General features: G+C 41.2%; 1 protein-coding gene across 1 annotated transcript; it reads left to right on the top strand.

Annotated features, from left to right (window-relative positions):
- Positions 1 to 127: 127 nt before the first annotated feature.
- MRPL32 (mitochondrial ribosomal protein L32) lies at positions 128 to 5,618 on the top strand. The gene is made up of 3 exons (XM_003808693.5): positions 128 to 260; positions 2,695 to 2,876; positions 5,104 to 5,618. Exons 1-3 carry the CDS (start codon positions 131 to 133, stop codon positions 5,356 to 5,358), a joined length of 567 nt encoding a protein of 188 aa, XP_003808741.1. The 5' UTR covers positions 128 to 130; the 3' UTR covers positions 5,359 to 5,618.
- The last annotated feature ends 11,794 nt before the right edge of the window (positions 5,619 to 17,412 follow it).

Here is a 17,412-nt window from a genome sequence, read left to right as displayed (position 1 = left end):
GGAGGAGAGTCAGAGCTGTTCCAAGAGCATGCGGGGTGTTGTAGTTCTAAGAAGCGAGGCTTGCCCGATTCTGTGCCTGTGCGCATGCTGAAAGCAGGGGCGGGACCGGGGCAGTCTTCCAGCAGGGAAAATGGCGCCGGCCATGCTGGTCTTGGTGGTTTCGCCGTGGCCTGCGGCCCGGGGAGTGCTTCGAAACTACTGGGAGCGACTGCTGCGGAAGCTTCCGCAGAGCCGGCCGGGCTTTCCCAGTCCTCCGTGGGGTAGGTAAAGAAGGGCTGCGTGGGAGAGGGGGCTGATGACGGGACCTCGGGCAGCGTAGCAGACGCAGCTTACACAATTCGCCCTCAGCCCCGGTCTGATCCGCGGCCTCATGTCGGGGACGTAGTTCGTGACATTCCCATATTAGCGAGAACAGAACGACTGTTTTTGCGCTCCCTCCACCGCAAAAAAAAAAAAAAAAAAAATCCTCTGCTTGTTGCATTCGTACACAGAATGTAACCCAAGCTTGTGTCAAAGATAAATCATAGCCAGCCAGTAAGTAAAGCGCTGAAAACAGATTTTATTCAGTAACTACTGCAGGTAAAGAGCTGAGCTCCATCCCAGTTTGTGCAGAGGTGACTTTGGGCGTTTTAAAGGGAGAATGAGCGAGGCGGGAGTGTAGGGGCTCTGTAGAGTCAGAGAAGTGTAGTATAGTGAAGTCAGTGCAAATGTGATTAGCCGGCTGTGTCTGCTAGCTCGCAGTTGTCTTAGGGAGGATTCTATCCTCCCGCAGAGACTGGGAGACAAAGGCCCTATCCTTCCTAATGATTAGATTTCGAAGGAATGGCTCTCAGGGCCTTGAAAGAAAAGCTTCCGAGTTAGTTGCAAGGGATACGTATTTACAATTATATGCCCTTTCCAGGAAATGCTCTAAGGGAGTTCGGGACCTACTATCGGGGTATGTTGGCCAAAATAAATAGGAAAATTTCCAGGCAGCGTTGAGCTTTCTCAGGCAGCCACTTTAAAGGGGGGGCCGAGGTCATCCTAGGATACAGCCTTATGCTGCTAGAAACTATGCTAGAGTTTGGTCAAGTCTGTGGAGTTCAGGGATTTGTACAGAGTTGTCCTGAGAGGACAGTTCTGCAGGTCTCACTTGGCATCAAGGCTCACCACTCTCTGGATCTGTCTTTCCTTTCCAGCCCTGCCCTCACCTCCCCTCCCCCTTCCCCTCTCCCCCCTCCTCTTCCCTTCCCTTCCCTCCCTTCTTTCCTCCCTTCCTCCCTCCCTCCCGCGCAGTACATGTTTTCTGTGGTGTTTGAGCTGTGAAGAGATGAATTCTGTTTCCCATGTTTCACTTGGAATTAATTTTAATTGGAAGTATCTTGGATGTTGAAACTGTCATTGCTTTGGCATTTACATTCTACTCAATTTCTAAGCAGCCTGAAAGTGATAATATCCAGAAATATACCAAGAAAATATATGCCACTATATGCCAAGCAATGTGCCAAGCTTTCTACATGTACTTCCTGGGATAATCTTGACAACAGTCCCATTAGGTGTATACACTTTCCAACTGAAACAGTAGGCTCACAATGGTCCCAAGTTCACAGACAGTCCTGAGCCTGTGTTGTTAATCACTGGGGCATGCTTGGCAATACTTGTGGACATACTGAAAATAAATGCCAGTTGTTAAGTGTTAGAGAACTTTGTGTATTTTTAAGAGTTCTTAAGATCAAAAGAAGTATGGGGGCTGGGCGCGGTGGCTCACACCTGTAATCTCAGCACTTTGGGAGGCCAAGGTGGGTCCATCACCTAAGGTCAGGAGTTCAAGACCAGCCTGGCCAACATCGTGAAACCCCGTCTCTACTAAAAATACAAAATTAACCAGGTGTGGTGGTGCACACCTGTAATCTCAGCTACTTGGGAGGCTGAGGCAGGAGAATCACTTGAACCAGGGAGGCGGAGGTTGCAGTGAGCCAAGATCACGCCACTGCACTCTAGCCTGGGTGACAGAGTGAGACTCAGTCTCAAAAAAAAAAAAAAAAAGTATGGCACGTCTAAGAAATAGCAAGGAAAGGGTAAAGGAATGTTGATTTTATAAGCAATTCAGAAAAAGAGAAACTTTGATAGTCACATAAATAAGGCCATACAGAGAAATGGTGAGCTGGCTCTTTTCTTTAGAGAGCAGACAGGAATCAAGATTAAATATTATGAGGAACTAAGTGACTTAAGAGGTTGTATCATAAAGGACCTGACTCAGTTTGAATATAAGAAAAGGCAATTGGCAGTTACATCAGTGCCGGTCAGAAGTGTATTCATGAAATCTGTCTAGATTTACTTGTAAATTAATCAGATACTTACTACCCGCCAAGTATTAATAGAATGTGGACAGTTGAGTGATTCTTTGCTTGTTTTGTTCAAGTTAGGTGCCCATCAGAGTCCTGTATTTTATGAGATAAGAAACTTGATGGAATTTCACTGATCTCTTTTCAGCAGGATCCACTAAGAAAAAATTCTGTGTTCCTTAAAATTGTATAAGCTTTAGTGTATTTTAATAGCTAAGGTTTCCCGTTATTGAGTTTCACATTCTAAATTTTATATATACTCTTTGTGTGTGTGTATGTTTGACCATTGATTGTTAAGGAAAATGATATCTGTAAATAGTAATTTAGAAACTAGAAACTAATTCTGTATCTCTTATGTTTTATTTCCTAGGACCAGCATTAGCAGTACAGGGCCCAGCCATGTTTACAGAGCCAGCAAATGATACCAGTGGAAGTAAAGAGAATTCCAGCCTTTTGGACGGTATCTTTTGGATGGCAGCTCCCAAAAATAGACGCACCATTGAAGTTAACCGGTGTAGGAGAAGAAATCCGCAGAAGCTTATTAAAGTTAAGGTAATGCATTGATTTTTGTGGGTGTGCTTTTCCTCAAGTCCTCCATTGAATAAGCTCATGGTAGATTCCTATAGCCTAGGAATAAATTATTCTCAGATTGTATGTGTCTACTTTCCTCTGGCCTAAATAAAATACAATATTCTCATTATATACATAATGAGAAGGCTAGAGCCTGCTGTCCTCTAGCCTGAGTATTAGAAACACAGTCAAGGAAGGAGTGAGTTTGGAGACTGGGCAAGGAACGAGGCTGTGAGGTGCCTACATGACTTCTGAATTGTGAGCTGTGTCAGTCTTGAGCTGTGTGAGTTTTGAACTACAGATGAGTAAACATCCTAACTATGGCAGAGCCTAGAATTAAAGCTAGAAGCAGTAGGTATACTGAATCTTGGGTTTTACAAGCCCTTACATATTTGTTTTTTTTTTTTATCATTTCCAACAAAATACCATGAAGGAAAACCCTAAGATAAATAATAAAATAGCTAACAACAATTAAGTGTCTATGATGTAGCTCAGTGCCTTATGTTTATTATATCTCATCATGTCTTATAGCCCTCCAAAGCAAATAAGATATTCTTCATTATTAGGATGAAAAAACTGAGGCAAAAAGAATTTGCTTGTGGTCACACAGCTATGAAGCAGTAGATTTTCGAGCTCTGATTTTTGACCTCATGTTCTTTTAAAGATTTTCTTTGTGTTCTCCTATCCTCAGACAATTTCAGATTCTCCTCGCTGACAACATGGATGTACTGTCTTCATTGATCTAGTAAAGAAAAATTACAGTGTGTATTACCTCTGATCTGTTCATGTATGGTTTTAACAGTTAGGATTTCAGTTACTGTTTACTTCATGGCATTCCACAACAGCAGCACCATACAGATGAAACTCGAGAACAGAAAGCTGACTTTCATAAGCATCCACATTCTGTTAAGCAAAACCTTAGAACTTAAGCCAGAAAGTATTATTGAGTGATGGTTGGGGCTGAACTTAAATGTAGAACTGAAAAACACTTTATTACTTAAGACTTACAGTAATTCATAAATTTGCTTAAGAGGACGTAAGATTTTAGGAATGAGATCTTGCACTGATCTATTATGTGACTTCCCTGATCGCATTTATTCTGAGGGAATAGTTCTTATCCTGTGCATTTATTTTCTTCCTTGAATTATTTTCTGTTACATACGGTATATAGTGTGTTATGTTGGGTACTTTGATCATGAAAAGAAGATCAACTGACTGGGTGTCTTCATACCTTCAGTTGTGCATGCAATCCAGTTTCCAGTAGTGGAGTAAAATGAGAATATGGTTAGGCAAGTAATATACAAGCCTCTTTCTTCCTTTCAGAAAAGGAAATTCTGTTGTTATCTGCCTCACAGATGTTAGTATATTAATCTTATCAAGTGTTTAAAGCTTCTTTAATGATCCTGTTTAGTATTTTTCTTTGTATTTTCTTTCAAACCTACATCTAGAATAAGTTGATAAATCTTTTAGAGGTTATAATGTTTCTATTTTATAGTTAAAGTTGGAGATACATATATGTATATCTATATATATACACACACACATATATCTATATATATACACACATATATATATCTATATATATATATACACACACATATATATATCATTAAAATACCGTAAGAATGTAACATAGAAAATAATTTTACATTAAGGAATAATCAGTGTTCATTTTTAAAAAGAAAAATTATACCATATACAAAACCTGTATTCTATACAGGAATTTGAATTACACTGTGATAAAAAGAGGAAGCCAAGGAAGTCAACTTGTAATGTTCTTATCTTGTTTTCCCTAAGATAGATTGAAAGACAAAGGGAATTCACTTTTCCTTGGTGTCTTATTTAAGATGCTGATTGTATGGGTCACTTCATTATGTTGACAAATTCCTTATTTGATATTTAGTATTTGGAGTTAGGGGAAATGAGTATTTTTTTTTTCTTTTTTACATAACTACAACTGCTGTGTTTAAGTAAAGATATACCAGATTCAGGTTGGCTGAATTCTAGTTCTAGTTTTTCTCTAATTCAAACTCAATGTTGCTTGTCTTCAGTCTTCCTGTTAAAGTGAGGTGGAACTAGATGGTGTATGATGACCTCATGTAGCCTGAACATCCTAAGAAAGTTAAAATGTAAGCATTGCTCCTGTCAGTGGTTATTTGTTCGTTATATTGCCTCTTGTTAAAATACGTTTTTGTTTATTGTTTTAAAGAACAACATAGACGTTTGTCCTGAATGTGGTCACCTGAAACAGAAACATGTCCTTTGTGCCTACTGCTATGAGAAGGTGTGCAAGGAGACTGCAGAAATCAGACGACAGATAGGGAAGCAAGAAGGGGGCCCTTTTAAGGCTCCCACCATAGAGACTGTGGTGCTGTACACGGGAGAGACACCGTCTGAACAAGATCAGGGCAAGAGGATCATTGAACGAGACAGAAAGCGACCATCCTGGTTCACCCAGAATTGACACCAAAGATGTTAAAAGGATAACTTCACAGTAAATCATTTCTCCTGAAATAGAGGAAGATTCTTTATGTTGTTGTGCTTGTTTTTAAATCATCAATATAGTTCACACATTCTTTCTAAGCAGTTTTGTGTGGGATAATTTGAAGAATATATTATGAGTAAACTCCGAAAATTTTGTTTATCCAAAGGCTCAATGGATTACATTTCTATTATATACAAGGTTTTAAGTAAACATAAAATTTCCAGACCAAAAATAAAAAATTTAAAATTCATAGCAAAAATTCTGTGTTTTGGCTTTGGTTTTGTTTGCCAGTGCCTTTTCTTAGACAAGAATACTTAACACAGATAACTCCATTTAAGTAACACATGGAAATAGGTTATTATTTGCATTTTTGGTATTTTTTTTTAAGATGGTAGTTGTGGCAGTAAGAATGGTTTTTGTTCTTATTTTTCTCTTAGCAAATTAAAATTGCTTTTGGAGGAAATTACTTTTATGAAACATACTAATTTACTTAGGTGATAGAAGTACTTCTTTACATTTTACATTAAATCAAAATCATATTCAGAATATATGAGATAGCCTATGTTTTGGAAGAGATTATTAGTAAAGATGTGAGCAGATTCCGTAGCACACTGAAAATGTGATAAGAATGTTCTTTGCATTTTTCTTTTAATATGTCCTTTTAGTTTATTTCACGTTTTATCAATTTTATCTCATTGTAACAATAGGCTCTTTAACTTAACTTTCTTTTTTTTTTTTTTTTTTGAGACGGAGTTTCGCTCTTGTCGCCCAGGCTGGAGTGCAATAGCCTGATCTCAGCTTCACTGCAACCTCTGTCTCCTGGGTTCAAGCGATTCTCCTGTCTTAGTCTCCCAAGTAGCTGAGATTATAGGCACCTGGCACCACGCCTAGCTAATATTTGTATTTTTAGTAGGGACAGGGTGTCACCATGTTGGCCAGGCTGGTCTCGAACTCCTGACCTCGGGCGATCCCACCTTCCTCAGCCTCCCAAAGTGCTGGGATTACAGGCATGAGCCAGTGTGCCTGGCCTTTAACTTAACTTTCTACAGTTAATTTCTTATTTTCTTCTACCTCTCTCATTCCTGTGTCCACCTTGAGCCCAAGGTTTGCTATTTTGTTTCCTGCCTCATTCAAAATGAAAAAAGTGAGGTAGCTATTTAAAACACATAATGATAAGCAACTTAGGGAATTATAGTTAAAGGTAACATCGGTAGACAAGATAAAGCCCAGGGAAGTATTTACAGCAAAAATACATGCTGCAGTAACCTGAACACATACTATATTAGGCAGCATATTTGACTCAACATTTTTTTTCTTTTTTTTTTTTTTTTGAGATGAAGTTTCACTCTGTCGCCCAGGCTGGAGTGCAGTGGCACTACCTCGGCTCTCTGCAACCTTCACGTCCCAGGTTCAAGCAAGTCTCTTGTTCTCAGTTTCCCAAGTAGCTAGGATTATAGGCACCCGCTACCATGCCCAGCTAATTTTCGTATTTTTAGTCCTGACCTCAGGTGATCTGCCCACCTTGGCCTTCCAAAGTGCCAGAATTACAGGCTGAACATTTTTTTCTTTGGAAAGAAGGAAGATTGACTTGCATGGATCAGTCTTCACAAAGTAAGACAGATAATCTAGAAGATGCATCACTATCTTGGTACTAAGGCCTGAAGTGTACTAAGGCCTAGGGCTTCATAATGAAAATTGTATAATGGCGCAATCTATGTTAACATTCCTAGAGGTAAAATCACCAATTTCATTGGGTACGGTATAGGCCAATGTTACGTTGAAGTGCAATTCGGTAAAAAATTTTTAAAACTTCCAAAGTATTGGAATCCCAGCAAATAGCTCTTTCAAGGCTGGGCTTAATCCAAGCATTAAAAAGTTGAAATTCCAGAGGAATTGGTTATCTGCATATTATTTAGACAACCCTCTACAGATAATTATTTTTAACCCTGAGAAGTCATACATATGCTGTGTGTCAAAGATAGACTTAAGGTGGAATCAATGGTTCATGAACACTGGGGATGAATATATTCAACTGCCTACTCAGTATCCTCAGTTGACTAATAGGTTGCAAAGTGTATCTCCAGGTAACAAATTGTCTTTTGATAGTACGGACTGAATGTATTCATATATTGATCTGGCTGCTACAGATGTGAGAAAAAAACATTCTTATGTTGAAAGCCTAACCTCCAATGTGATGGTATTAGAAAGTGAGGCCTTTGAGCGGTAATTAGGGAATAAGGGTCTACCCCTTATGAATAAGACTGATGCTCTTATAAGAAGAGACACAAGAGTTTGTTCTCTCTGCCCTCTGCCATGTGAGGCTCCAAGGAGAAGGCTGACTACAAATCAGGAAGCAGGTCTTCACCAGAACCAAATCTGCCAGCACCTTGATCTGGGACTTTCCAGCTTCCAGAACTGTGAGAGATGAATCGTTTAAGAAACGCTGTTTGTTAATTTCTTAACAGGAGCTTGAGCTAAGACAGAGGCTCTATATGCAGGTTACCTAGTGAGAGTACATGGGCAGAGTGACTGTTTTCTGTTTTCAATTCCTGAATGGAGAAACTTATTATAAAATGCATCCCCAAATTAGGCAATTATTAGATAGCAAAACCAGATATCTAGTCCATGTCAGAAAACCATGTCATAAAGGAGAGTACTTTCACTTTTACGAAGGGGTTGTCCCATCAAAGTTTTCTTTATAATTCATTTTATCACTTCATGCCTCCAGTTTTTACTATGGCAGAAAATCATTATGAGTTGGAATTAAACCAATTATGTAACTGATTCAGGTTTTGAATTAGAAATTAATTCCCTTGTCCCTACTCATTCCCTACAACATGAAGATGTTGAGACATCTTACTAGGTTATTTTGGAAGGAGTCATTCTTGACTCTGACATCCCACCTTTTCTCCCTTTCACATCCAACCTGCGAGCAAATCCAAAAATCCCAGTGATTCTACCCTCAATATATACTTAGAATCTGACCATTTAACATGAAGATTTATGCATACATATTTTTTCTTGGGAAACCAAAAATAGTTTTGGTGCACTATGGATGACCCTAAAGTAAATAAATTGTGATCTTTTAAAAATACGATTTTTTCATAATTTGTGTAGTGTGACTTTTAAGTTAAAAATTTATTATTTAAAGAAGTTCAATGAGTAGGGGCCTTTGTAACATTCATGATACGGGGATTGCCCTCCCACTCTCCTCAGATAACTGTTTTCTACACCTGCCTCCACCCTCCCATATGCAATTATGTTTCAGGGGCAGGATTTGCCCCTCAATATTTCTAAATCTGTGCTAAGGAATTCTGCTATGATTAGTGTTTTTCTGGCAAATACACAAACATAGATGCTCTGTTTTCAACTGCAACTTTTAGGGAGCAGTGTCATTCCATGGTCTAGATTAGTGAATAACATTTCCATCTTGCCTTTGAAACAGGATGGTGTCGCTTCCAGCTGCTGTCCTCTCATTTTTTCCGCAAAGGGCATCCAGAACAGCAACAGCTAAGGCAAATAGAGAGATATTCCCTGGTGCTCAGTGGAATGTCTCTGGGCTACTCTTTACCTTACTTCCAACCTTTGTGTTACCCTGCCCCTGTGTTCCTCTGCTGGCCCCGGTGACGGTCTGTGCACTCACCTCCTCCACGTTTGTGGAGTCGCTAGTAAGCATTAGGCATGCAATTTGGAGGAAGGACAGGAAGAAAGCTAGAGGGTTAACGAGTTCCAGTCTCTGGACCCTGGTGTTCAAGCTCAGAGCCAGCTTTACAGTTTCAGCCTTTAAACTCACATGAGGAACTGCTACAGTTTACTAGGCATCACCAAGCCGCTCCACTAGGGGGCAGCAGGTGAATTGCACTGAAATTCTCAAATGAAATAATAAACCATCAGGTACAGCAATGCTGGGGACATTGTCTGTTTCTGCCAAAGCCATCAGCCTGTGGCTAGCAGACAGGATTACTGCAGGGGGAGAAAAGGCTGTCTGCAACACTGAGTGAAAGCTAGAGGCTGCCAACAAAACTGAGCCTCCCTATCACTGTGTCCAGGGCTTCTCTTCCTCCGCCCTGGGTCAGTTTGCTCTCTGCCAGTGTGCCCTCCTTGACCCTCTTCTTTTCCAACCCTACATCCTTGGGTACATGCAGCCAGCTTAATTCTAAAATCCTTTCCAAGAGCATCTTTCAGGATAAAAACTCTTTTCCAATATTCCCCAATATTACATTTCGGTAACTAAAAAGAACTACTGATTTTCTCATTGACATTCTTCTAATCAGTAGTTCTCAACCAGGGATGATCCCCTTCCCACCCCAGAGGACATTTGGCAATGCCTACAGACATTTTTGGTTGTCACGCTGGGGTAGGGGGGTGAGGGATGATGAGAGCTACTGGCTTCCAGTGGGTAGAAGCCAGGGACGATGCTCAATATTTTCCTCTATCAGACTCAATAACACTAACTTTTTTGAATAAAAAATGTGACATGAAAATATTTTAATTTTCTAGAAGTCTCAGTGAGCCACCTTATTTTCTTCCATAATTTAAACATGCAGTGATGACCCTCAGGTCTATGTATCTAGGTCTCATTTTTCTATTAATCTCCAGACCCATGTTTCCAAATAATACGAGATTTCCATTAGAACGTCACATAAGTCTCAGTAGATCATAGCCTAACAACTTTTCCAAATCTCTCCCTGTAAATTTGCTTCTCTGATAGCCTAGCTTGGTTCGCTTATTCATTCAACAAATATGTCTAACATTTCTCCAACCATAGACCACCTCTGATTGACTAATGGACATTTCGGGGTTAGCATATTGAAAACGGAACTGCTGATCACCCCTAACCCTTACCCCACTAGCCAAACTTGTACCTCATCCAAACTTTCCCACCTTGACACAAATCAAATTGCTCCAGCAAAATCCTACTCATTCTTGATTTCTCTCTTCTCATCCCACATAAGCAACTCCTTTGACTCTACCCCCATAACATATCCTGAGTCCCAAGTGGCATTCAGTTTGGAGTGACAGGAAGGGATGCCAGTGTAAGGAGAATGTGCTGGGAAGGGGCAAGAAGGGATCTAGGGAGACAGGCTAAGGGTCTCTGGAAGAAATCCAGGCTGAAGATGATGTAGCCCAAATCAGAATGGTGGCCAAGGACAGAAAGAACTAGAGGAAATAGAGATACATATTTCAGAAGTGGAATTGGTGAGGACTTGGTTGTAGAAATGCAGGAGAGGGGAAAACAGGATAATTCCCAGGTTTCTAGCTTGAGTAACAGAGAGGATGTGATTAGGGAGCCTGTGAGAGGTGAAGGCAGATTATGCAGGAAACTCAAGATACCCATTTTCGAGAAGCTATATTTGAAATACTTATTGGACGTCCAAACTGAGATGGCAAGCAGGCTAATGGATATGTGAGTATGTAAATTTGGAAGCAGTCAGCAGATGGAGTGTATTTAAAGCCATTAAAATGAATGAGATTATCCACAGCAAGTACTTATGAAAGAAGAGAACCCGAAACTGAGCCCTGAGGAGAGGGGTAGCCTGTTGAGGAGGACATTAGACTGTCACGCCACAGATTCCAAGAGGGAGAGCATTTCAAGAAGAGGAAACCAGCCATCCTGTCAAATGCTGCTGGGAGGTGAAGATGAGGATAGGAAAGTACCCAATGATTGTGGCAATTGGAATTCATCTGCAAGATGACAAAAGTGATTTTATTTCAGTGTTGATGGCAGAAGACAGATCGGAGTGGGCTAAAGAGAAGATGTTTGCTGAGGTGGTAGAGGCAGTGTTCCTAGACAGTTCTTCCCAAAAGTTTTCTTCTGCTAGGGAGTAGAGAAATGAAGCAATAGCTAGAGGAAGATAGGGAATTAAGAGGCCACTGTGTGTATGAGTGTCTGTAAGTGTGTGCGCTGCAAACTCAGAGATCAACATGTATTTATGCTGCTGGGAATTATCAAGTAGGAGAGGAGACTGTGGATGCAACGAAGCCAGGTTCGGGGGAGGTCTTTAATGCAGCTCCATCATGAGAGGATGGGCCTCAAGGCTTGCGCTTATTAGGAAGAAGAATGCATTCTCTATTGTTACACCTGAAAGTTGAACCAGGAGGAGGACCTAGGACAATACCCTAGAAGCCTGATCCATTTTCATGCTTTTCTGGAATATGTTGATATGGTTTGGATCTGTGTCCCCACCAAATCTCACATTGAAATGTAATCCCCATTGGTGGTGGTGGGGCCTGGTGGGAGGTGATTGGATCGGGGAACAGATTTCTCATGAATGGTTTAGCACCATCTTCTTGGTACTGTCCTCATGATAGTGAGTGAGTTCTCATGAAATTTGGTCATTTTAAAGTGTGTGGCACCTCCCTCCTCGCTCTCTTGCTCTTGCTTTAGCCATGGGATGTGCCTGCTCCTCCTTTGCCTTCCACTATGACTGGAAGCTTCCTGAGGCCTCACCAGAAGCAGATGCTGCTATGCTTCCTGTACAGCCTGCAGAACCATTAGCCAATTAAACTTCTTTTTTTATAAATTACTCAGTCTTAGGTATTTCTAGCATTGCAAGAATGGACTAATACATATGTCTAGAAGCATGAGTGTCTGAACCTGCCGTCACCACAGCCCCATCTATAATTTTGCTTTTCATGTTTTTCTGCCACTAGATGTAGACAAAATAAAAAATTCCATTCAGTCAAATATATTGATGATTTAATGGCCAGTGTCATATGTCATGTGTTTTTCCAGAGGTTTAATGGTTATTTTTCCTGATTTTATCTTGCAGAGTATGAAGGCCAGGGAAATCAAAGTATGTACTTCTAGTTAGCATAAGATGTAGTTATAGGGGGTTAAAAATAGCAATAGGTAAGACACATTCTCAAAGCTTTTGAAAAAGTTATTGCCAGTAAAGTTTCTCATTCAAAAACTATTTATTAATATATGTACAGATATTTAATATTTTAAAAATAATATTTTTATTAATATATTCTTTACATTGAGCTCGAAATCATTTTTCTTCAATATGATGGGTGGCATTCACTCAACACCTATTATGTGTCAGGCATTCTGCCTATGTTAATCCTTAAAATAATATTATGGAGCAGATAGTAATAATTGCGGTCACTATTTATTAGTGTTTACTATGCATCAGGCACTGTGTCAAGAGTTTTACATAAATTACTGTTGACGTAAAGGAAAAAAATCTGACGCTAAATTAATATTAGTAAAGAGATTATTTGGGCCAAGTTTGAGAACTGCAGCCCAGGAACATAAATTCAAGTTGCCCTGAATATACACTCAGATTAGCAGCAGTTACAAGCAGGTTTTGTTTGTTTGTTGTTTGTTTGAGACAGAGTCTCACTCTGTTGCCCAGGCTGGAGTACAGTGGCGCGATCTCTGCTCACTGCAATTTCCACCTCCCTGTTCAAGCGATTCTCCTGCCTCAGCCTCCCAAGTAGCTGGGATTACAGGCACATGCCACCAAACTCAGCTAATTTTGTATTTTTAGTAGAGATGGGGTCAGGCTGGTCTCGAACTCCCGGACCTCAGGTGATCCGCCTGCCTCCGCCTCCCAAAGTGCTGGGATTACAGGCGTGAGCCCCACGCCTGGCCACAAGCAGGTTTTTAAAGGAAAAAAGAAGCAGCAGCTTCTAAGTTGTTTACCAGGAATTTGCATTAAATAACACAAGCTGTTGATTGGCTATACGTTGTTCTTTGTAACACATATTCCAGGAACGTGAAGATAACAGGTGAGGCAGCAAATCAGGAACAAAATAACCTTAAACAATTGCCCCAGGTGGTGGAGTGTGACTGAAGACCCATGTTCCTGTCTCTCTGGGCCTTTTGCAAAGGTCTGCAAAGGTTCTCTGAGGCTTTTGCAGACCTCACATAGCTCAGGCTGCTCTGAGCTATTTTTCTTTTTTCACTACTTATTAAATTTTTATATGGCATAATATTATAAAATTTTAACTGGTATTTTTTTCTGTGACATTTTCTTGTGTCTTTTGGCCTTCATCTGATTCAGAGAGGCAGAGCATTTTATTCATTTTCCCCAGGAAGGAAAAGCAGAAAGTTGGGGTGGGAAGCATTTCAAAATCCTAGCCTTTTTTGGGAAAAAAGCAAAGAACTAAAGTTTTGGAAAAATGACTGGGGCAAACACATGTTTATTTAGTAGCTGGGCTTTCCTGCCCCAAGAACTAGACAAAAATGCCCTGGGCCAGAGGAGGGTGAGGGGAGTTGTATGAGGGAAGCTAGCAAGCTTGTCCAACCCACCTTATTTTGTCGTTGCTGTTGAGTTTTGTTTTGTTTTAGGCTTTTAGCAGCCTGAAGTCATGGTTTTCACTTTCTGTCTCTAGTAATGAGCAGAAAAGAGGGATGAGGAAGGGGCTTTACTGGCCCAACCAGAAACAGAAACTAAGAACCCATGACTGTATTCTCTCCCCTGGACAACCCTGTCAGAGAGCAGGAATCTGAAAAAGATCCCTGTCCTGTCCACCTCACCCAGTCCCCAGCCACGGTCCACCCCTGCAGGGAGGGCTGCTGTAAGCTTTTTGGGTGGAGCCCCAGGGAGGCAGAAAGACTCCTGGGAAGAAGTGGATGTGTGGTGTTTTTAAGTGGGTGGAGCCCTTTGCAGTGTTTCAGAGAAGTAAAGAACCACAGCAGTCTCTGGTCCTGATGAGGTCATGCAGACAGGAACCAAGGATGACAGTTAAGACTGTAGGTATATGAAGACTAAGGGCCAGAAGTTTGATGACTTCCCATTGGATGCTGAGAATCCCCATTCTCTCCTTTATCCCTAGGCAAGCACTCCAAAAATTAAAGAAAAAAGGTAAAAGCATCTGTGGGAAAGACAGTGTGCTGTGTGTGTGCATGGGTGTATGTGTGTGTTGGGCACAAAGGGAACCCATTGTCCCGAGCTGGCAATTGTGTCATCATCTGGTGGAATAGAGCCTCACAGTAGGAATGAAGTAACCCTGTGATGTACACTTGGGTGTAGAAGCAAAGTTTTGCCAGTGTCAAACCAGCAAAGGGGCTAAGATTTGAGCCTAAACTGACTGCAAATTCTAATCCTAGGGAGTCTAACACTATGCTAGATTGCCTTGGGATTTATAGATGGTGAACATGACTCACGGGAAGATGAAAACACTTGCCCACAATCCAGAGGTCATGGAGGGAAGTTGGTGTCTGAACCCAGTCTTGGCTCTTTTGTCACATGCCTCACTGCCTCCTTAGAGTTAGTATGTACTAATTTTAAAGCTGAACGGCCGGGCGCGGTGGCTCACGCCTGTAATCCCAGCACTTTGGGAGGCCGAGGTGGGCGGATCACGAGGTCAGGAGATCGAGACCATCCTGGCTAACACGGTGAAACCCCGTCTCTACTAAAAATACAAAAAATTAGCCGGGCGTGGTAGCGGGCGCCTGTAGTCCCAGCTACTCGGGAGGCTGAGGCAGGAGAATGGCGTGAACCCGGGAGGCGGAGCTTGCAGTGAGCCGAGATCGCGCCACTGCACTCCAGCCTGGGCGACAGAGCGAGACTCCGTCTCAAAAAAAAATAAATAAATAAATAAAAATAAAGCTGAACTTTTTTCTTTTTCTTTTTTTTTGAGACAGAGTTTTGCTCTGTCACCCAGGCTGGAGTACTGGCACCATCGCAGCTCACTGCAGCCTCTGCCTCCTGAATTCAAGCAATTCTCATGCCTCAGCCTCCCAAGTAGCTGGGACTACAGGTGTGCACCACCATGCCCGGCTAATTTTTGTATTTTTAGTAGAGACAGAGTTTCACCATGCTGGCCAGGCTCATCTCGAATTCTTGACCTCAAGTGATCCACCTGCCTTGGTCGCCCAAAGTGCTGAGATTACAGGCATGAGTTGCTGCACCTGGTCAGCTGTACTTTTTAAATTCTAAAACACTGTATTGGTCAGTCTCTCTAATGGAATATGGATATTTACAGCAGAATAGGTAATAATAACTTGAAAGGAAATGTCTAGTCCAATGATTTCATTTTAGGATAAGAGATTTTCCTGGAGAGGGCATAGAAGATGCAGCCCCCATGAGCCCCTATAATTTATTCCCAGGAGTAGACTAAGATGGCAAAAGATTCTTATAGCTAAAGACAATTAAGGATGGTGTTTGTGCTTATGTTGCTCTGGGTATCTCACAAATTTGTGGGGGGCCACCAATCATTGCAAACCCATTAATTCATTGCTTTGGATATCTCACAAATTTGTGTGGGCTGCCAGTCACCAGATGGTCCCTCCTAGGATTGAATCTCCCCAGGATTAACCAGGCAGCCACGGTTGAGACCACTTACAGATGGAACTACTTAAGACAACCTATCCTGAAGCCTGACAGGTTTGGAACAAAGAGTGTGCTGCTTAAAATATTACTTGTCTTGGGGTTTCTAATTTGTTTAGTCTGGCCACTGAATGTGACCAGAACATCATGCCTCTCAGATGGTAGAGACCAAAAGACAGCACTCCCACTTGGTCACGACTCAAACTCTCAAGGATATAAAATAAGACAAGAGGGGAACCTCATCCGGTTTTATTTTGGAGACTCACAGCAAAATTTGTCTAAATAGACAAAAGTCTGGTCAAAACCACAAAAATGTCCAGTTTGCAAGGCCAGCTTGAACAACAGGCTTATAGAGATTTTAGGCCCATGTTCTACCCTGTGGTACTGTGAAAATAAATAATTCAAAATCTAAGCTGCTGAAACTCTAAATTAGGTTTGAGCCTTAAAGGGATGTGATTATGGTACCTGAGTCACATGACAGACAGCTGTAACCTTTGTTTCTCTGATAACAGATTAAGCCTTCTTCCTTACCTGCATTGTTTTGTAACAATTTTAATTTACAACATTTTAGTTGTAAATGACTGAAGGGCACCAAGGAAGACCCCTTCCCTCTACACTGTTGATCTTCGTTATAGATTAACCTCCCTCTTACCTTTTTCACACAAAGACTTCATGGCTATCACATTGTCTTAAGGCGGAAGGTTAAATTCACTCTTTCAATTGGAAAGGAAATGAAAACCAGCTATAAAGAAAACAAGCCATACTGAAAAGAAACGAATTGTACCTAATTAATTTGTTATAACTCTATAACTTGTACAGAAAATGTTGAAATTAGTCCTATTAAATTTCTTTGTCTTCTTCCTATATAAACAAGAACTTAACTTTTAACTTTAGAGCATTGATCCCATTTCTCTGGAGTCTGTGAGTCCCAGAATGGTCATTCCCAGCTTTTCAGTTGAATAAACTCTTTAAAACTGGATTCTGACCCTTTTTATTATATTATTTCAGGTTGACATATCTGGCTGCCCAAGAAGGGACCCAAAGTGAATCTTGCCTTGACTGCTGCTGCTTTGTCAATCAATACCTGGTACCAGCAGGACTGTTTTTATCCAATTGACTTTTGCCAAAGTTTTCAGGAGCCCTTGGCAAGGCCCCTCCTCGGTTCCAAACATTATCTCTAATACATCCCACCTTATTGCAAGGTCCCACTCCTCAGAGTAAACACTTGGTCCAAATGGTGGGTGTTATAAATACTCCTGTATCAGTGCATAAGTCTCAACCTGTAACTTTTCAACTAAGTCCCTTACAAGGGACACATGTTTTACTTTGGTTTCCTTAGTTTCCATCCATCTAATAAGAAAACTTCTTAGAACTATATAATACCCATATTTCTTTCTCCTAAAAAGGTGAAATGTATTTAGAATTAGATGCTATACATGATAAAACATAATTAACAGACAGAAAATTTTTCAAAATCAGCTGGGAGTGGTGGGTCATGCCTGTCAGCCCAGCACTTTGAGAGGCTGAGGTGGGTGGATCACCTGAGGTCAGAGTTTGAGACCAGCCTGACCAACATGGTAAAACCCCATCTCTACCAAAAATACAAAAATTATCCAGGCATGGTGGTGTGCCCCTGTAGTCCCAGCTACTTGGGAGGCTGAGGCAGAACTGCTTGAACCTGGGAGGTGGGGGTTGCAGTGAGCAGAGATAATTCCACTGCACTCCAGCCTGGGCAACAAAGTCAGACTCC

The sequence above is a fragment of the Pan paniscus genome, chromosome 6 (assembly GCF_029289425.2).
Source record: "Pan paniscus chromosome 6, NHGRI_mPanPan1-v2.0_pri, whole genome shotgun sequence".
NCBI classification, from domain to species: Eukaryota; Metazoa; Chordata; class Mammalia; order Primates; family Hominidae; genus Pan; species Pan paniscus.
This window is presented reverse-complemented; position numbering and strand designations above follow the sequence as displayed.